General features: G+C 47.6%; 1 protein-coding gene across 2 annotated transcripts in view; it reads left to right on the top strand.

Moving 5' to 3' along the window:
• LOC120018163 (CD166 antigen homolog) overlaps positions 1-21,686 on the top strand; it is an 80,349-nt gene that overhangs the window by 56,942 nt on the left and 1,721 nt on the right. Inside the window, exons 2-15 of one of the 2 annotated variants that reach the window (XM_038961200.1) lie at positions 9,315-9,421; positions 10,852-11,053; positions 11,218-11,282; positions 14,103-14,190; positions 14,472-14,630; positions 15,546-15,670; positions 15,929-16,061; positions 16,635-16,747; positions 17,077-17,203; positions 17,478-17,599; positions 19,018-19,150; positions 19,762-19,791; positions 21,315-21,426; positions 21,536-21,685. In XM_038961200.1, the coding sequence (XP_038817128.1) occupies positions 9,315-9,421; positions 10,852-11,053; positions 11,218-11,282; positions 14,103-14,190; positions 14,472-14,630; positions 15,546-15,670; positions 15,929-16,061; positions 16,635-16,747; positions 17,077-17,203; positions 17,478-17,599; positions 19,018-19,150; positions 19,762-19,791; positions 21,315-21,426; positions 21,536-21,650 (1,631 nt within the window). In that variant the 3' untranslated portion in view covers positions 21,651-21,685. Of the gene's footprint in view, positions 1-9,314; positions 9,422-10,851; positions 11,054-11,217; positions 11,283-14,102; positions 14,191-14,471; positions 14,631-15,545; positions 15,671-15,928; positions 16,062-16,634; positions 16,748-17,076; positions 17,204-17,477; positions 17,600-19,017; positions 19,151-19,761; positions 19,792-21,314; positions 21,427-21,535 lie in introns of both variants that reach the window. The other variant, XM_038961201.1, reaches the window with a different exon arrangement.

Below are 21,686 nucleotides of genomic sequence, written 5' to 3'. Positions count from 1 at the left end.
TCTCGGGCTGTGTTAAATATAATTAGATTTTCCCACTGACAAGGCCTCCTGAGTGGTGCAGTGGTCAAAGGCACTGCATCGCCGTGCTAGCTGTGCCATTAGAGATCCTGGTTCGAGTCCAGGCTCTGTCGCAGCAGGCCGTGACCGGGAGACCCATGGGTTGGTATACAATTGGCCCAGCGTCGTCTGGGTTAGGGGAGGGTTTGGCTGGCAGGGATGTTCTTGTCCAATCGTGCTCTAGCAACTCCTGTGGCAGGCTGGGTGCAATGCATGCTGACATGGTTGCCAGGTGTATGGTGTTTCCTCTGACACATTGGTGTGGCTGGGTTAACCTCTAATTCCTCCCAAACCCGGATCCGGGAGCACCCCCATCAGTAAAAAAGCTGACTAGCATAGCCTAGCATAGCGTCACAAGTAAATACTAGCATCTAAATATCATTAAATCACAAGTCCAAGACACCAGATGAAAGATACACATCTTGTGAATCCAGCCATCATTTCTGATTTTTAAAATGTTTTACAGGGAAGACACAATATGTAAATCTATTAGCTAACCACGTTAGCAAAAGACACCACTTTTTTTACTCCACCATTTTTTTACTGCATCAGTAGCTATCACAAATTCGACCAAATAAAGATATAAATAGCCACTAACCAAGAAACAACTTCATCAGATGACAGTCTGATAACATATTTATTGTATAGCATATGTTTTGTTAGAAAAATGTGCATATTTCAGGTATAAATCATAGTTTACCATTGCAGCCACCATCACAACTCTCACCAAAGCGACTAGAATAACTACAGAGAGCAACGTGAATTACCTAAATACTCATCATAAAACATTTCTGAAAAATACACAGCGTACAGCAAATGAAAGACAAACATCTTGTGAATCCAGCCAATATTTCAGATTTTTTAAGTGTTTTACAGCGAAAACACAATATAGCATTATATTAGCTTACCACAATAGCCAGAAACACAACACCATTTACCAGCAGCAAAGGTTAGCGATCGTAACAAGCAAGCAAAAGATATATAATTTGACTAACCTTCATAAACTTCTTCAGATGACAGTCCTGTAACATCATATTACACAATGCATATAGGGTTTGTTCGTAAATGTGCATATGTAGCGGCACAAATCGTGGTTATACAATGTGAGTAGTGGCCAAAACTTCAAGCAATCTGTCCGGCGCCATCTTGGAGAGGCACCTAATCTAATCGAAAACTATTCATAAACTTGACTAAAAAATACAGGTTGGACAGCAAATGAAAGATACATTAGTTCTTAATGCAACCGCTGTGTTAGATTTTTAAAATTAACGTTACTGCGCAATACAGCGTGCGCTAAAGCGAGACCGTACCGAAATTCATGGCGGAATTATTGTTTAACATTTGTCAACATAAATACAAATTAACAGCATAAAGACTTCTTACTATTTGACGAGCTTCCATCAGAATCTTGGGCAAGGTGTCCTTTCTCCAGAACAATCGTCTTTTGGTTGAAAGATGTCCTCTTCTCCTGTAGAAATAGCAGCTAACGCTAGCTATGTGCAGGAGAGGTGTCCAACTCGTGAAAGCGCGTGACAAAGAATTCCAGAAAATCGCAATAAACTGATATAAACTGCTATAAGTCGGTTTAAATTAACTACCTTATGATGTCTTTAACACCTATAACGAATAAAAACATGACCGGATATATCTAAAGGCCTATAACCGGAGCGTTCTAGAGCCACAGCCAGATGTCCTCCCTGCGTCAGAGCGAAGTGAAAAAAGGCCCGACACTTTGTTCCGAGGTCTTTTATAAGCTCTCAGTTCTGCCTAGCAACCCCATTTCAACTCTCACTATTCGCTGACACCCAGGGGAAGACGTATGCAGTGCATCTCAACCAATAGAAGACAGGTAGATTTATAAACAGATCTCAGAACAGCAAGAAGATTTCTGCATTCTCACATCCTCATAGGAAAAATGCTCTAACTCGAGTTCTGTTTCACTCACAGATATAATTCAAACGGTTTTAGAAACTAGAGAGTGTTTTCTATCCAATAGTAATAATAATATGCATATTGTACGAGCAAGAATTGAGTACGAGGCCGTTTGAAATGGGCACCTTTTATCCGGCTACTCAATACTGCCCCTGCAGCCCAAACAGGTTAACAGCATTTTGAGGAGCAGCAGAAGTGAACCCTGGAACCCCAGAGAACTTCCGGTGAGTTTGTAAACAAGAGCTGTTCCGTCATAGCTGAAAATAGCTAGTTGGCTAAGCTAACTTAGTCTATTTTTTTTTTTTTTTACCATAGCATTCGCGAGTGGGATGGTCCTTACATTTCCCAAAGAAGCCTCGCAGTAGGCTGCATTGCCTGCATGGATAGTAACATTAGCAGCAGCAGGAGGTGGCAGAGCCAGGATAATGTGTAGCACATCTCTTGCTTTGGAGTAAGATGAATGTCAAAACCCACTAATGTAAGGGGTGCGTACTGGTGGCAGAGAAGTCAGGCGCAGGAGAGCAAAACTGATTTACAACGGCGCAGTTTAATAAATAAAACCATCGTTAACAGTACAATAATCAATGGGTAAAACCCGTCACACACCAGCATAACGTGCACAAGCATTGCAATAAACAATTCCGGACAAGGACATGGGGGGAACAGAGGGTTAAATACACAACATGTAATGATGGAATTGAAACCAGGTGTGTGGGAAGACAAGACAAAACAAATGGAAAATGAAAGGTGGATCGGCGATGGCTAGAAGACCGGTGACGTCGACCGCCGAACGTCGCCCGAACAAGGAGAGGGACCGACCTCAGAGGAAGTCGTGACAGTACCCCCCCCTTGACACACGGCTCCAGCAGCGCGTCGACACCGGCCTCGGGGACGACCCGGAGGGCGAGGCACAGGGCGTTCCGGACGAAGACGGTGGAACTCCTGCAGCATTAAAGGGTCCAACACGTCCTTGACCGGATCCCAGCACCTTTCCTCCGGACCGTACCCCTCCCACTCCACGAGATACTGAAGGCACCTCGCCCGACGCCTCGAATCCAGTATGGAGCGAACGGAGTACGCCGGGGCCCCCTTGATGTCCAGAGGGGGCGGAGGAACCTCCCGCACCTCAGACTCCTGGAGCGGGCCAGCCACCACCGGCCTGAGGAGAGACACATGGAACGAGGGGTTAATACGGTAATCGGGGGGAAGCTGTAACCTATAACAAACCTTGTTCACTCTCCTCAGGACTTTAAATGGCCCCACAAACCACGGACCCAGCTTCCGGCAGGGCAGGCGGAGGGGCAGGTTTCGGGTCGAGAGCCAGACTGCGGTGGCGGTCTGTGTTCTCTTTTTGGCGCAGCACGGCCTGCTGAAGGTGAACACGGACAGCTTCCCATGTCTCCTCCGCGCGCCTGAACCAGTCGTCCACCGACCGAGGCAGGAGCCTCGGTCTGACTCTGATGCCAAGGCGCCAGAACCGGTGGTACCCCAGTACGCACTGGAAGGGAGAGAGGTTAGTGGAGGAGTGGCGAAGCGAGTTCTGTGCCATCTCGGCCCAGGGCACGAACGCCGCCCACTCCCCCGGCCGGTCCTGGCAATAGGACCGCAGAAACCTGCCCACATCCTGGTTTACTCTCTCCACCTGCCCATTACTCTCGGGGTGAAACCCTGAAGTAAGGCTGATCGAGACCCCCAGACGTTCCATGAACGCCTTCCAGACCCTAGACGTGAATTGGGGACCACGATCAGACACTATATCCTCAGGCACGCCGTTGTGCCGGATGACATGCGTAAACAAGGCCTCCGCAGTCTATAGGGCCGTAAGGAGACCGGGCAGAGGGAGGAGACGACAGGACTTTGAGAACCGATCCCCAACGACCAGGATCGCGGTGTTACCCTGTGACGGGGGAGATCGGTTAGAAAATCCACCGACAGGTGCGACCAAGGCCGTTGTGGAACGGGTAAGGGGTGTAGCTTCCCTCTGGGCAGGTGCCTAGGAGCCTTACACTGGGTGCACACTGAGCAGGAGGAAACATAAACCCTCACGTCCTTAGCCAAGGTAGGCCACCAGTACCTCCCGCTCAAACAGCGCACTGTCCGACCGATCCCAGGATGACCAGACGAGGGTGATGTGTGGGCCCAATAGATCAACCGGTCATGAACAGCAGACGGGACGTACAGACGCCCAGCGGGACACTGGACGGGAGCGGGCTCTGCACGTAACGCCTGCTCAATGTCCGCGTCCAGCTCCCACACTACCAGCGCCACCAGGCAGGAGGCGGGGAGTATGGGGGTGGGATCCATGGGCCGCTCCTCTGTGTCATGCAGCTGGGACAATGCGTCTGCCTTCACGTTCTGGGAGCCTGGTCTGTATGAAAGGGTAAACACAAAACGGGTGAAAAACATGGCCCACCTTGCCTGGCGAGGGTTCAATCTCCTCGCTGCCCAGATGTACTCCAAATTGCGGTGGTCAGTCCAGATGAGGAATGGGTGTTTAGCCTTCTCAAGCCAATGTCTCCACGCCTTCAAAGCCTTGACGACAGGCAACAGCTCTCGGTCCCCCACATCATAGTTTCGCTCCGCCGGGCTGAGCTTCTTCGAGAAGAAGGCACAGGGGCGGAGCTTCGGTGGCGTACCCGAGCGCTGAGAGAGCACAGCTCCTATGCCAGCCTCGGACGCGTCCACCTCCACTATGAACGCCAAAGAGGTATCCGGATGGGCCAGCACGGAAGCCGAGGTAAACAGAGCCCTCAGGTGACCAAAAGCCCTGTCCGCCTCAGCCGACCACTGCAAACGCACCGGGCCCCCCTTCAGCAGTGAGGTAATGGGAGCCGCTACCTGACCAACACCTTGGATAAACCTCCAGTAGTAGTTGGCAAACCCTAAGAACCGCTGCACCTCCTTTACCGTGGTGGAAGTCGGCCAATTACGCACGGCTGAAATGCGGTCACTCTCCATCTCCACCCCTGAGATGGAAATGCGATACCCTAGGAAGGAGACGGACTGCTGGAAGAACAGGCACTTCTCAGCCTTGACGTACAGGTCATGCTCCAACAAGCGACCAAGCACCCTGCGCACCAGGGACACATGCTCGGCTCGTGTAGCGGAGTATATCAGAATGTCATCAATATACACCACTACACCCTGCCCGTGCAGGTCCCTGAAAATCTAGTCTACAAAGGCCTGGAAGACTGATGGCGCATTCATCAACCCGTACGGCATGACGAGGTACTCATAGTGCCCTGAGGTGGTACTGAAAGCCGTCTTCCACTCGTCTTCCTCCCGGATACGCACCAGGTTGTAAGCGCTCCTGAGATCTAGTTTGGTAAAGAAGCGCACCCCGTGCATTGACTCATTCGCTGTGGCTATGAGCGGTAGCGGGTAACTATACCTCACAGTGATCTGGTTCAGACCCCGATAGTCAATACACGGGCGCAGACCTCCCTCCTTCTTCTTCACAAAAGAGAAACTCGAGGAGGCAGGTGAAGTGGATGACCGAATGTACCCGTGACGCAGGGATTCGGAGACATATATTTCCATAGGCTCTGTCTCCGCCTGTGAGAGGGGATACACGTGACTCCTGGGAAGTGCTGCGTCTACCAGGAGATTTATCGCGCAATCGCCCCATCGATGGGGTGGTAATTGAGTCGCCTTCTTTTTGGAGAAGGCGAGAGCCAAATCGGCATATTCAGGGGGAATGCGCACGGTGGAGACCTGGTCTCCACCGTAGTAGCACCAACAGAAACCGCTAAACACCTCCCCGAGCACTCTCGCGACCACCCCGTGAGAGCCCTCTGTGGCCAAGAAACAGTGGGATCATGACAAGCTAACCAGGGTAGGCCTAGCACCATGGGAACGCAGGAGAGTCAATAAGGAAGAGACTAATTCTCTCCTTGTGACCCCCCTGCGTCACCATACTCAGAGGAGCGGTGGCCTCCCTGATCAACCCTGACCCTAATGGTCGACTATCTAAGGCGTGAACGGGGAAGGGAACAGCCACGGGAACAATGGGGATCCCTAAACTATGGGCGAACGATCTATCTATAAAATTCCCAGCCGCGCCTGAATCGACGAGCGCCTTATGCTGGGAATGCGGGGAAAACTCAGGAAAAGTGACATACACAAACATATGTGCGACAGAGGGCTCTGGGTGAGAATGGTGCCGGCTCACCTGGGGTGACGCCAGAGCGCCCTGCCTGCTGCCTCGATACCCAGAGGAACCAACCCGGCACCGACCGGCAGTGTGACCTCTGCGGCCACAGATGGTGCACGAGCTGGAACCCCCTCCGGTCTCCCTGCGCACCGCCCCTCCCAGCTCCATGGGTATAGGAGAGGGGGTGCGGGGGGATGGAACCAACAGACCCCGATCTGAACGTCTGTGGGTAGCCAGCAGGTTATCCAGCCGGATGGACAGGTTCACCAGCTGGTCGAACGTGAGGGTGGTGTCTCTGCAGGCCAACTCCCGACGGACGTCCTTGCGCAGACTGCAGCAATAATGGTCGATCAGGGCCCTGTCGTTACATCCCGCGCCGGTAGCCAGGGTCCGAAAATCCAGGGCGAACTCCTGGGCGCTCCTCGTCCCCTGCCTCAGATGGAAGAGGCGTTCACCCGCTGCTCTACCCTCAGGCGGGCGGTCGAAGACTGCAGGTGAACTCCTCAAACTGGTCCAACGCCGCATCTCCCTCTCTCCACACGGCATTCGCCTACTCCAGTGCTTTCCGGGTGGACGGTTGCCAGGTATAAGTCCAGCTCCAAGAGGAACCCCTGGCAGTTCGCAGCCGTCCCATCGTATTCCTGGGGAAGGGAGAGACGAATTCCACTGGGACCAGGAGAAGGAGGGGCGCGTAGTTGCTGGTGGAGGCGCTGGGAGAAGTCCCTGTCTCTCCCAGCGGTCCATTGTCTGGACAACGCAGTCCATGGCGGTGCCAAGATGGTGGAGCATTGCTGCGCGCTCCCGGACGCGCTCCTCCACCCCTATACCCGGGGAACCTGCTCCTGCTGACTCCATAAGTTTGGTCCGGAATTCTGTAAGGGGTGTGTACTGGTGGCAGAGAAGTCAGGCGCAAGAGAGCAAAACTGATTTACAACGGCGCAGTTTAATAAATAAAATCACCGTTAACAGGACAATAATCAATGGGTAAAACCACGTCACACACCAGCATAACGTGCGCAAGCATTATAATAAACAATTCCGGACAAGGACATGGGGGGGAACAGAGGGTTAAATACACAACATGTAATGATGGAATTGAAACCAGGTGTGTGGGAAGACAAGACAAAACAAATGGAAAATGAAAGGTGGATCGGCGATGTCTAGAAGACCGGTGACGTTGACCGCCGAACATCGCCCGAACAAGGAGAGGGACCGACCTCGGAGGAAGTCGTGACAACTAACCATTTACATAGGTGTTCTTTGTATGATATGAAATAAAGTGTTTAATTCAGCGTTGTTTATTTTTTGGTTATTGAACATTCCCTGTTTGTCTGTTTTATTTGTTTGTCATTCACTCTCATTTTGTCTGATGATACTGCACAGATTTGTCCTTAATCATTGGTGTGGGTGTAACAATCCGTGAATGGCTGACCTAGGATGCAACCTCTGTACACAACAGCACTTCATACCCACAAAGCAGCGTCCATTATCATACCAAAACTATGATCTTGGTTGGGCTAAGATAACAGTACTTTAGGTGTGGTCAGGTGAGATCACCACACGATGGCTACTAGGGCTTTCTTACTTTGTCTTTCCTTGATCCTATCTCCTCACCTTTATTGTATTGCAACTGTATTGTCCCTCCCCTCGCACCTTCTTCTCCAATGGGTTTTTAGAAGGAGACGAGGAAAGGAGTCGAGGAAAGATTAATTGAGAAAGAGCTGAAGAATAGCCTAATTGACCAATAATCTCTCCCAAAACATGAATATTTGAACCTTATATATAATACAAATGTCTAGTTAGATACCTTGCTTTGAAGTAGCCTACTTTATCCATTTGATCCCTGATTCGTTGAACGAGGGAATAATTTTAGAAAGACAAAAGTATTTGGTCATAATGTTGCAATATTTTATATCAAGGGTGGGAACCATCCTCCAGGATAGCTACTGGGTATGCAGACGTTTGTTCAAGCCCTGGTCTAACTACATTGTAGCCTAAACATCAGCTGCTCAACAGGACCTTGATAAGCAGACTTGGGCTGGATCAATAGCCAAGCCTGCACACCCAGGAGCTCTCCAGATAGAGGGTTGACCATATTTTGACAACATGTGACTAACAGTGCAGTTCTACTTTGTGGAGAGGTTAAGTGCCTTGATCAAGGGCACAACGGCAGGAGATGTAGGTCTACATGGGATCAGACACAGCAGCCTTCCAGTGTCAATAATGCTTACTTTTTTTTATTTTTTATTTTTTTTATTTTAATTTTATCCCCTTTTCTCCCCAATTTTCGTGGTATCCAATCGCTAGTAATTACTATCTTGTCTCATCGCTACAACTCCTACAACAAGGTCGAAAGCCATGCGTCCTCCGAAGCACAACCCAACCAAGCCGCACTGCTTCTTTAACACAGCGCGCCTCCAACCCGGAAGCCAGCCGCACCAATGTGTCGGAGGAAACACCGTGCACCTGGCCCCCTTGGTTAGCGCGCACTGCGCCCGGCCCGCCACAGGAGTCGCTGGAGCGCGATGAGACAAGGATATCCCTACCGGCCAAACCCTCCCTAACCCGGACGACGCTAGCCCAATTGTGCGTCGCCCCACGGACCTCCCGGTCGCGGCCGGCTGCGACAGAGCCTGGGCGCGAACCCAGAGACTCTGGTGGCGCAGTTAGCACTGCGATGCAGTGCCCTAGACCATTGCGCCATCCGGGAGGCCCCAATAATGCTTACTTTTTAATGTATATTAAAATAATAAATAGAATTGAGTACGAGGCAGTTTAATTTGGGAACGAAATTATTACAAAGTGCAAATAGCACCCCCTAATTAAGCGGGCATTGTGTCAAGAATAATTTTTGTATGTATTTTTTTACTTTTACCCCTTTTTCGTGGTACCCAATTGGCATTTACAGTCTTGTCTCATCGCTGCAACTCCCGTACGGACTCGGTAGAAGCGAAGGTCGAGAGCAGTGCGGCTTGGCTTGGTTGTGTTTCGGGGGACGCACTGCTCTCGACCTTTGCCTCTCACGACTTGTACGGGAGTTGCAGCGATGAGACAAGACTGTAACTGCCAATTGGATTCCACGAAAAAGGGGTAAAAGTTTAAAAAAATATATATACAAAAATATTTTCCCACTGACTGAGTAAATGACCATGTGTTTTTCTCTCTCTCTCAGTGAGCGCTATGGATACTGTTATCGGCCTGTATGGAGAGACCGTTGAGGTGCCATGCAACAATGGAGCCCCCAAACCAAAGGACCTGTTCATAACAAAATGGAAATACGTAAGTTGTTCATATACACTGAGTGTACAAAACATTAGGAACACCTTCCTAATATTGAGTTTCCCCCTTTTGCCCTCAGAACAGCCTCAATTCGTCAGGGCATGGACTCTGCAAGGTATCCCACAGGGATGCTGGCCATTGTTTACTCCAATGCTTCCCACAGTCGTGTCAGGTTGGCTGGATATCCTTTGGGTGGTGGACCATTCTTGATACACAATCCATCCACCTGACAGGCGTGGCATATCAAGAAACTTATTGAACCGCATGATCATTACACAGGTGCACCTTGTGCTGGGGACAATAAAAGGCCACTCCAAAATGTGCAGTTTTGTCACACAACACAATGCCACAGATGTCTCATGTTTTGTGGGACTGTGCAATTGGCATGCTGACTGCAGGAATGTCCACCAGAGCTTTTTTCCAGAGAATTTAATGTTAAGCCGCCTCCAACGTCGTTTTAGAGAATTTGACAGTGCGTCCAACTGGCCTCACATCTGCAGACCACGTGTATGGCGTTGTGTGGGCGAGTGGTTTGCTGATGTCAACGTTGTGAACAGAGTGCCCCATGGTCGCGGTGGGGTTGTGGTATGGGCAGGCATAAGCTATGGACAGCAAACACAATTGCATTTTATCGATTGCAATTTGAATGCACAGAGATACCGTGACGAGATCCTGAGGCCCATTGTCGTGCCATTCATCTGCCGCCGTCATGTTTCAGCATGATGTCGCAAGGATCTGTACACAATTCCTGGAAGCTGAAAATATCCCAGTTTTTCCATGGCCTGCATACTCACTAGACATGTCACCCATTGAGCCTGTTTGGGATGCTCTGAATCGACGTGTACGACAGCATGTTCCAGTTCCCGCCAATATCCAGCAACTTTGCACAACCATTGACGAGGAGTGGGACAACATTCCACAGGCCACAATCAACAGCCTGATTAACTCTATATGAAGGAGATGTGTCGTGCTGCATGAGGCAAATGGTGGTCACACCAGATATTGACTGGTTTTCTGATCCACGCCCCTACCTTTTCTTTAAGGTATCTGTGACCAACAGATGCATATCTGTATTCCCAGTCATGTGAAATCCATAGATTAGGGCCTAATGAATTTATTTAAATTGACTGATTTCCTTATGAACTGTAACTCAGTAAAATCTTTGAAATTGTTGCATGTTGCATTTATATTTTTGTTCAGTATATATGTATACACGTCCTCTTCAAGTTTTCAAGCTTCCAGAGCAGCAACAGTGTAAAAATAATGATTAGATATTCTAAAATAGCTATTAATAAGTCATAAACTAAGTCTATTTAGCTCCTTCACCATTAGTGGGTGAATGATATGTTCAATGGTTTCTATACCAAGTCCTACAGTAGTGCAGCTCAGTTAGCAATTTTTTTTAAACCCAAACTGTTTTATATTTCCAGGACAATGGAGACCTGCTGACCCAGCTGAAAGACCAGGATGCCTCTGTCATAGCCACTGACAAGTACAAAGACCGTGTCAGCATGGCCGAAAACTCCAGCCTGCTGATTGCTGCAGCATCACTGAAGGACGAGAAGACTTTCACCTGCATGGTGGTGGCTGGGGCTGACATCTCAGAATACCCTGTCAAACTCCTTATCCACAGTGGGTACATAAGGGCAATATTGCAGCCATACTAATGCATGCTATGGAATGGGCCTTTGAGGTACAGGTCAATGCTGTGCTGTGTGATATGATGGTTAGCCAGAGTGATAGTAAGTGCTTTCTGAGATGCCTACAGCTTGTTAATGTTATTAACTGTTCTACAGAGGCTCCAACCGGAGTGGAGATCACAGCCCTAGCCGCAGAGCTGGAGATTGGCAAACCAACCCAGGTAGGTTCATATGCTTTGCTTATGCCTACATTATATTAAGCAGGAATATCAAGGGAAATTGTTCATTGGAGATGAAGTATCTTGAGGCAAACTAAAGAAGGACGGTGCGGCTGGAATGAAGAGTGCTTTGAAGTGATCCTGATGAATTAGTAAACAGCAGAATATCCCTCCTCCAATTAAAACAGCCATGGGATGGATCTAAGAGGAGGTTTAAAATGCTTTGGGCATTTCATGCTACATGGGGGGGGGGTTCACAAATGCAGTAGATCCACCACAGATGAGAACTAGTTTGCACAGATATTTGATCAATTAAGCAACAAAAATATTGGAATTTTATTGGGCTACTTTTATAACGTAAGGATTTTCCAACCTTTCGTATGTGTAACGCTCGTCGTGGGTGGAAGAAGAGGAGGACCAATGCGCAGCGTGGTAAGTGTCCATATTGTTTTAATAAGAATACTGAACACTGAACAAAAACAATAAAACGACAAACGAACAGTCCTGTACGGTGAAGCAAAACACAGAACAGAAAATAATCACCCACAACACACAATGACAAACAGGGTACCTAAATATGGCTCCCAATCAGAGACAACGACTGACACCTGCCTCTGATTGAGAACCATACTAGGCCCAACACATAGAAATCTAAAACAGAACAAAACATAGAAAAACAACATAGAATGCCCACCCCAACTCACGCCCTGACCAAACTAAAATAAAGACATAAAAAAGGAACTAAGGTCAGAACGTGACAGTACCCCCCCCAAAGGTGCGGACTCCGGCCGCAAAACCTGAACCTATAGGGGAGGGTCTGGGTGGGCATTTACCGCGGTGGCGGCTCTGGAGTGGGACGAGGACCCCACTCCACCATAGTCTCGGCCCACTTCTGTGACACCTTAGGAGCGGCAACCCTCGTCACCGACCCTGGATTGGAGACCCTAGTAAAGGGCACCACTGGACTGAGGGGCAGCTCCGGACTGGAGGGCGACTCCGGCAGCTCCGGACAGGAGGGCGACTCCGGCAGCTCCGGACAGGAGGGCGGCTCAGGCGGCTCCTGACTGACGGGCGGCTCAGGCGGCTCCTGACAGACGGGCGGCTCAGGCAGCTCCTGACAGACGGGCGGCTCAGGCGGCTCCTGACAGACGGGCGGCTCAGGCGGCTCCTGACAGACGGGCGGCTCAGGCGGCTCCTGACAGACGGGCGGCTCAGGCGGCTCAGGACAGACGGGCGGCTCAGGCGGCTCAGGACAGACGGGCGGCTCAGGCGGCTCAGGACAGACGGGCGGCTCAGGCGGCTCAGGACAGACGGGCGGCTCAGGACAGACGGGCGGCTCAGGCGGCTCAGGACAGACGGGCGGCTCAGGCGGCTCAGGACAGACGGGCGGCTCAGGCGGCTCAGGACAGACGGGCGGCTCAGGCGGCTCAGGACAGATGGGCGGCTCAGGCGGTTTAGGACAGACGGGCGGCTCAGGCAGCTCAGGACAGACGGGCGGCTCAGACAGCTCAGGACAGACGGGCGGCTCAGGCCTGGAGAGAGAACCTGGAGGGAGGAGACGGAGAGACAGCCTGGTGCGTGGGGCTGCCACAGGACCCACCAGGCTGGGGAGACCTACAGGAGGCCTGGTGCTTGGAGGAGGCACCGGAAGGACCGGGCTGTGGGGGAGCACTGGAACTCTGGTGCGCTGCCTTGGCACCACTCCCCCAGGCTGGATGACTACTCTAGCCCGGACCCTCCAGAGTGCAGGCACAGGTTGAACCGGGCTGTGGGTGAGCACTGGAGATCTGGTGCATACTACGCGCACCTCTCCCTTAGGCTCAATTCCCACATTCGCCCGGGCACGAGCGGAGCGCAGGCATAGGACGCACTGCACCCTCCCAGCGCCCCGGAGACACAGCACACAGAGCCGGCGCAGGATACCATAGACCGAAACGGCAATACGCCCTGGCTGGATGCCCACACTCGCATGACACTTTCGGGGGGGGGCTGTCCTATAGCGCACCGGGCTATGGGTGCGTACTGGCGACACCGTGCGCTTAACCGCATAACACGGTGCCTGACCAGTAACGCGCTGCTTACACTAAGCACGAGGAGTGGGCTCAGGTCTCCAACCTGACTCTGCCACACTCCCCGTGTGCCTCCACCAAATAATGTTTTGGGGCTGCCTCTCGTGCCTGTCGCGCTGCCGTGCTGCCTCCGCACAGCTTTCGCTGCCTCCAGCTCTGCCTTGGGGCGGCGATATTCCCCAGCCTGTGCCCAGGGTCCTTTTCCGTCCAAAATCTCCTCCCATGTCCAGGAGTCCAGGACTCACTGCTGCCCGATACCACGCTGCTTGGTCCTTGGTTGGTGGGTGATTCTGTAACGACTCTCCTCTTCTTCTGACGAGGAGTAAGAGATATCGGACCAATGTGCAGCGTGGTAAGTGTCCATATTGTTTTAATAAGAATACTGAACACTGAACAAAAACAATAAAACAACACATAAACAGTCCTGTACGGTGAAGCAAAACACAGAACAGAAAATAATCACCCACAACACACAATGACAAACAGGCTACCTAAATATGGCTCCCAATCAGAGACAACGACTGACACCTGCCTCTGATTGAGAACCATACTAGGCCCAACACATATAAATCTAACAACAGAACAAAACATAGAAAAACAACATAGAATGCCCACCCCAACTCACGCCCTGACCAAACTAAAATAAAGACATAAAAAAGGAACTAAGGTCAGAACGTGACAGTATGCCCTTGTGGATTGTTCTAAAATAGGATTTTTCCGCATTTTTCCTCACTTTGTTTTATCGTCTGCACAGCTAGGGCAGTGCAGCGCCCCTGATGCCAACCCAGCTGCCAACATCACATGGTTCAAGAACAAGAAACATCTGGTGGCGGATGGGAAAGGTACGTTATTGAAGTTCTGATGGATTATTTGTGGTAAACAACTGCAGGGGGCTGAAGATTGCACATTCACACATTTCACTTGTTTGGTGTGAGATTCCACAAGAACCGAGTAGTGAAATATCACCTCTCGAGCTACATATTTTCTTCAATTCTCATAAATGTGTCTGTTTCTACAGGATCCAAAATGTCAGTAACTTGGTGATCATATTATTGTTTATCTGTGTGTCGATATGCTACTCTGTAACCATACCATTTCTAATCAGTATTGTTGTTATTTTTAGGCATTATAATCAGTTCCAAAGTGAAGGTGGACGAAGTCACTGGCCTCACCACCACTTCCTCCACTCTTCAGTACACAGCTGAGAAGGGAGACACAGATGCTCTGTTCACCTGTGGGGCCCTGAACGCATTGTCCTCCCCAGTCTCCTTCACTGTCACCTGTAAGTAACCAGAGAGCCACCAAACTACTCCAACTACCTAAAATAGCCCAACTACCTAAACTGCTCCAACTAACTACCCAAACTATCCCAACTACCTAAAAGGCCCCAACTAACTAGCCAAACTGCCCCAAAGACCTAAACTTCCCAAACCAACCTCAAACTCCCTCAACTACCCTTACTACCTAAACTACCCAAGATGCCCCAGCTACCTTAACTGCCTCAACTATCCTAACTGCCTGTAACTGCCCTAACCCGACACAACTTCCCTAACCGCTGTCTGTCCTAGGAAGGCTATTGATTTGCTATCAGCCTCAGCAGCCAGCAGTCAGTGTATCGACAACCAGATTGATGGCTGTTTTATTTTCAAGTTATAGTCCGATCATTTGTGCCTCTGTGGCTCTTTTCTTGCAGCCCAGACAGACAAGAATAATGACACAATAATGACACTAATTTAAAAATGATGTGTCCATGAGTCTGTTGTGGGAGTGATTCGGAGCGTAGCGTTCGAGGAATAGCATAGTCGATGTTATTCACTCGAAATGGCCCTTTCAATATGGCCCTGTTTGAATCCTGTTTTTAAAGAAATGTTGGCAATTTGGCTTGTCTGGAGCAGCATCATTGATGTTTGAAAGGAAAATTTTGTCTAGCGCCTCGGGGTGTGGCTGCCGTTCGACCAGCTCCGCCGCTGCATTCAAAAGCAGCCATCGCCACAAGAACACACTCAGAAATGGAGTGTACAGCCCTGAGGACTTCACTAGCTTGGCTAGTCTGCTTACTGTGATGGTCTCAGAAGCCCTGTCTGCCCAGGGTCACTGTGTTTCAGGTCTCAGCCTCAGTCTCTCCTCTCTCCATCTCTGCTGTTCTCTTGCTCCTGTTCTCTCTCTCCTGGTCTTTCTCTCTCTCCTCTCCCTACAGACCCCACAGAGAGGGTCAGTCTACATGTCATTTCTAAAGGGCCCCTTATGGAAGGAGACAACGTGACTCTGAAGTGCAAGGCCGACGGGAACCCACTTCCCACCAGCTTCAACTTCCACATTCAGGCAAGCTCTCAATGACATGACTCCACTATCCTCCCACACAACCAGAAACCCCACCTGGCATATGCCCTTAGTTCCTAATCTGACCCCTTTAATTACTTGCCTTCTACTGCCATTGTCCTCTTTAACCCAGTCAAACCCTACACCTGGTCAAACTCTACATGTCTTACACTATCCACCCTGTCTGTGAAGCGCTACATTAACCTAGACTCAAGCCCATCTGAGAGTTTCAAAATGTATCCCTTCCTTATGTTCCTAAAGAGAAAGGTGGTGAAGGTGGAGAACTCTGACTCCTACACTGTGACTGATGTCACACGTGACAGCACAGGGGAATACAAGTGTTCTATCATTGACAATGCCAAGATGGAAGACTCCAAGAACATTACCATCAATTGTAAGTCACTCTTTATCTACAGATATCTTGATCAATGTTTTAAGCTAGCTAGCATTAGTTCTTCAATTAAGTTATGTATTATCTTCAACTGAAATACTGCCAGCAATTTATTTAACAATGCTAGGCCAGCAATGGATTCATGGGAAATACCAGCCATAATGATAGCCCATTTCCTGCTACTATAGATTGCGTTTGGAAGTGTGTGGGAAAATTACTTATCATCTAATTCATAATTCATTCTTTGTCCGGCTGTATAAAGTCATTAGGGTTATTTTTCTAAAAGGGGAACATTGTCAGAGTATATTTCCGTTTGCAACCGCATCCCTCAGCAGGAAAGGACATACGGTTTGTTAGAGAGAATAGAAGCCGAGCATCTCGTCTCACGCTGTGAGGTGAAAATACTTGGAAAGCCCACGTCCTTTAATGCGTTAAATAAGCTGGATCAATGTGGACGTGCTGAGGCTTCTATAGGGAGCTGATATGGTTTTCAACAGGAGTGCTGTGGCCCCTTCTCCTCGAGGCGGTTAACTGCCTGTTTACAGTGTGTCTTTCTCCTCCCTTCCTCCCTTTCAGACCTGGATATGAGTTTGAGCCCCTCTGGGAAGGTCATGAAGAGCACCGGCGAAAGCTTGGCTCTGAACCTGCAGACCGATGCGTCTGGAGAACTCAGGGTGTCCTGGACTAAGGTAAGACTAAACAGTACCAAAGTTTTTATAAGGCCTAGATTTATGTTTTTGGTTGAAAATGTGTGATAAAACCTTATCAAAGCAATAAGATGACTTCAGCGTGTTTTTCATAATTTAAATGTATGTGAAGGGCGCCTAGCGGTTAAGAGCATTGGGCCAGTAACCAACAGATCGCTGGTTCAAATCCCCGAGCCGACTACATGAAAAATCTGGCGATGCATCCTTGAGCAAGGCACTTAACCCTAATTGCTCCTGTAAGCTACTCTGGATAAGAGTGTCTGCTAAATGACCAAAATGCAAATGTAATGGTTGATCTTATATCATTCCAGGACAATGGCAAACTAGACAAAATCCCTAAGTTTGACAAGCTGACCTACTCTGATTCTGGAAAGTATGAGGTTGTGGTCACCATGGGCGCTCTCATCAAGAAAGCCTCTTTCGAGCTGGTCGTTGAAGGTAAAGACTTTGGGACATTTACTCAGTTAAGGCTTTTGTGCTCTTACTGGGCACATTCAACACTGTTTTTCAAAGATAGATTTTTGTACCTGTTCCTAATGATAGACTTTTATTCAAAGATACTGATTCCCCAGTAGCTGTTTCACTTCAGGGAGAGGCTTTCTCCATATTTGTTTGTGTTGTCCATACATCATGTGGTGTTGTTGCATGGCATGGTGCGATCATTTTCTTGTTCGTTTTGGTGTAGCTGAGGAGGCCATGCGTCTTCTTGCAGGTATTCCAGTCATCCGGCGGTTGGCCAAGCAGCGTGGCGAGGACGGCCAGCACAAGGTACTGACCTGCGAGGCTGAGGGCTCCCCCAAACCCACTGTGGCCTGGAGCGTCAACGGCACCTCGGTATGAACAAACACAGACATCTTCACTAAGGTGCCAGGACACTCCACTGACACACAGGAGGTGACATTAGACTTCACACTCACAGGGACACTCATTATACAGATCACACTGTATTTATCCATCAGTTACTGTAAAATGCACAACACCCTTATCTATCCTGGAATAGCAGCAAAGACTCACAAAATCATTAGTTTATCTGGAATTCTCTCAAAGCAACACCTTGTGCCATGCACCCATTTTTCTGTGGCGTGCCACCACATGAATGGAACGGAACACACAAATCCTCGCCATCTTTCCGGATGTGTTACTGCCGATATGAAAGCAGCTCCTGACCTTATAAAAACAGTCAATTTAAGCTTCCTTTTATTGGAATCTGTCAGGAAGCCAGGGAACTCTAAATCTGGGAGGTTTACAGTCAATGAACCTTTGGATGTCTTTGTAGTGAATCAGTGCTTGTGGTATTTTACTGTCCACACTATTTCAGACAGACAAACTTCCCCCATAATGTCTTTCACTATGTTACTATTTGTGACTTCCTAAGTAACTTCTCTTCTTGAACATTTTCTGACTGACACTTCCCAAACTGATGGGCTCAGTGTTTTTGTAGATAGGTTTCCTTCTCTCAGATGTACACCACGTTTATTATGCATTGGTCTGTCATGAAGACAAAGGATTTTTGTTCTTGGCGTACCTGAGCCAGTGTGTGTGTGTGTGTGTGTGTGTGTGTGTGTGTGTGTGTGTGTGTGTGTGTGTGTGTGTGTGTGTGTGTGTGTGTGTGTGTGTGTGTGTGGTCATGGGACATGACCACACACACACCCATTGGGTCTGCATGATCAATCCACTCCAAAGCTGCACTGACCTCTTTCAATGAATATTCTACGGCTGAGTCACTCACACACAGTAATTTAGTCACAGCTCACATTTCTGCGCATCTGGGGACAAACACACCAGTGCATTCAAAGTTTAGAGTTGTATAAAACCTGTTCACAGTAAATAGGATAAGACATCAAATGTAAACTTAGTGCTGGCTCTTTTCATAGCAGACGCACCATATCGTATTCTTAGAAGATGTGAAAAGGGTGTTGCCTGTTTGTTTGGGGGTTTCTCTAGTCCTCTGCCTCTATGCCCTGAAGGTACTCCTTATCACGAATAGGTTGAGCCTCACGAAAATACAACACCACCTCCTAGTGGTAGTACATGAAATATACATATTTTATTTGATTCTAGCAACATTCATTATGCCATGGAATAATATAAGATTCCATATATTCCTCGCAATAGAATTCTATGACATGCATCTTTGTGCTATTACTGGAGAGGAAGCAGCTATGTTTTGCATGGCATTTAAATCTCCATCAGATACACAAGATATACGATAAGCCATTGTACACTAACAGCTGCGTCTATTTAATTTTCAGGCTGATGAAAGTCCCTACGTCAATGGGAAGATCTCACACAAGCTGACCATTGTGCCTACAGTCAACCTGACCGTTGTCTGCACTGTGTCCAATGAGCTTGGCCAGGACACCAGGGCTATTAACGTGTCGACCTGTAAGTACAGTGTGGTGGTATGGCCTAAAATTCCCTGTCCTATCCCCTTCCTTCCTCTCTAAAGGGTAACTCACTAATCCTTGTGCGGATCTGGTCGATCACCCTCTCCTGATGCTAACAAATTCCCCCACTGTCTGTATGCATGATGATTAGTAAAAAAGTATGGAAATGTTTTATGGAGGGAACCTTGGCCATGGGGACCTAGTTCTTGTCTCTAGCCAACCTAAAACATGCTACTATGCATACTGGACATACTATGCATGCTCCTTGGCAATAATTTCCCTTTGGTTTCTGCAGTATTTGATTAGATAAATCAGTACAGACAGCCATATCTCACTCATCTTTGTGTTTTTGGAAAAGCATTTTTCCCTTTTTCATTCTTCTCCCTCACTTTTGGTCTGTTTGTCAGGATGCTGGACTCTATCCTTTCCCCCCTCTGATGTCATGTTCTCAGTTTGCATGCGACCAGGAAATCTAAACAACCAACACCGTGTTACAGTCAATCTAGAGTCTAACATAGCCGATAACACACTGTCTGACCAATAACATTATACAGTATACTTAATTGATTTCTGGGTTGGACGTTAATATAACTTTATATCTGATTTCAGTATTTGAGGAGGTGAGAATGGATAAACAAGGTAAGTTGTGATGATCTTATTTAACATTTCCTGTAGCAAGATGGAGGAGAGGAGGGATTCTGTAGAAAAATATATAAGCTTCCCAGAGAAAGTGGAATCTGCTATTGTGCATTATACCCTCCAGAGCACAATCTCAGATTAACATCATCCACAAATTGCCCCACTGCTGAAACGCTGTTGAACAACAAGATGTGGTGCTGGGGGTGTAGGAAATATTTGTTAAGATAAACATACACATTCTGAGGATCAGAAGGAGTGGAGCCACCAGCATCCTGACAATCTCTCAATGTTATCCATCCTTTCATTTGCCAAAATTGTATTTATTACATATTCACAAGGAGCAGTTCACATTTATCTAAATCATAATACAGAAGGTTACAAATTCTATAACAACCATTGAATTTTGCAGCATGAATGTGTATACCTTATTCATTCATATGTATTCGTTGACATTTATACACAGGTTTGGGGAGTAACTGATTACATGTAATCAGTTACATGTAAACTGATAATTTTTTCTTCTTCTGTAATCAGTTACGTTACCAGCAAAAATATTGTAATCAGATTACAGATACTTTTGAAAAAGTAGATTATTGGATTATTTTTAAATGTAGAAAGGATGTTTTGTGAAAAAATACATTGACACCTTTCTATTTTCTTAATGACATTCAATTCAGCATTGAAAAAAGGCCCACGTTTAACTCCATTGGCCTCCCACAGTGAAAAAGCTGAAATTCACTACTTTCGTTGATCTGCTTGCTCTGCTCTCATATTTATCCTCATGTTTTACCATTTTATTTTGGGACTCAAGTTTGTTCCACCTGAGTGTTTTACTTGCCATTACTGTGATATGTTGTTGTTGTTTATCTACCTTAGTTGAATGCACTGACTGTAAGTCGCTCTGGATAAGTGTGTCTGCTAAATGACCAAAATGTAAGTGTTTTGCAAGTGTTCATTTTTACATTTACATTTTTGGTCATTTATCAGACACTCTTATCACACCATTGTCAGCAGACTTCTGATACCAATGCAGGATGAAAGAGGGACACAAAATTGTGAACCGCTATAAAATAAATGGTATAGAAAAGTATTTTTTTTGTTTTTTTGTAATACAGGTCTCGAAAGTATATTGTTACCAAATACATTGGATGTAGTAGTTCAGGCTGGTGAAATACAAAATACTCAAAAGTAATTGAAATACGTCCATCTCTGGTCAGAGACCACTAATGATGACACACCAAATGCGTTTGATCGATCCTTTTTGTCTTCTTCTAATGCCTCTTAATAGTTAAGTAATCAAAAAGTAAGTAATCAGATTACATTACTGAGTTTGGGTAATCCAAAAGTTACGTTATCGATTACAGTTTTGGACAGGTAACTCGTAACTGTATCAGATTACATTCCGAAAGTAACCTACCTAACCCTGTTTATACATACGCAAATTTATTTTTTGCAGTCTCTTCATTTGCAGAATGTTCTCTCCTTGTTTCTGATGTTTCTCCTCTCTCTCTGTGCCTTTACAGGCTCATCAGATGACAGTGACACAACAAAGTTGGTGGTGGGAGTTATTGTTGGTCTGCTCCTGGCCACTGTAGTTGTGGGTCTAGCATACTGGCTGTACCTGAAGAAATCCAAGTAAGTTAATTAAATCAAAATGCCATTCATATATAGCATGTTATGGTGATGTATGTATTATTATTGGAGGGCTGTGATTTGTGTTAAACAACCTGATTTGTGTTAAAAGGCAAGGCAGCTGGAAGACTGGTGAGAAGGAGGATGGATCCACTGAGGAGAGCAAGAAACTTGAGGAGAAAATAGAGGAGAAGCTGGAGGAAAACAGCCAGAAAGTTGAGGTGTAAAGAAAAGGAATGTTTAAAGAATGAGAGAAAAAAAAG

This window comes from Salvelinus namaycush, chromosome 23, assembly GCF_016432855.1.
Source record: "Salvelinus namaycush isolate Seneca chromosome 23, SaNama_1.0, whole genome shotgun sequence".
Classification (NCBI taxonomy): Eukaryota; Metazoa; Chordata; class Actinopteri; order Salmoniformes; family Salmonidae; genus Salvelinus; species Salvelinus namaycush.
This window is presented reverse-complemented; position numbering and strand designations above follow the sequence as displayed.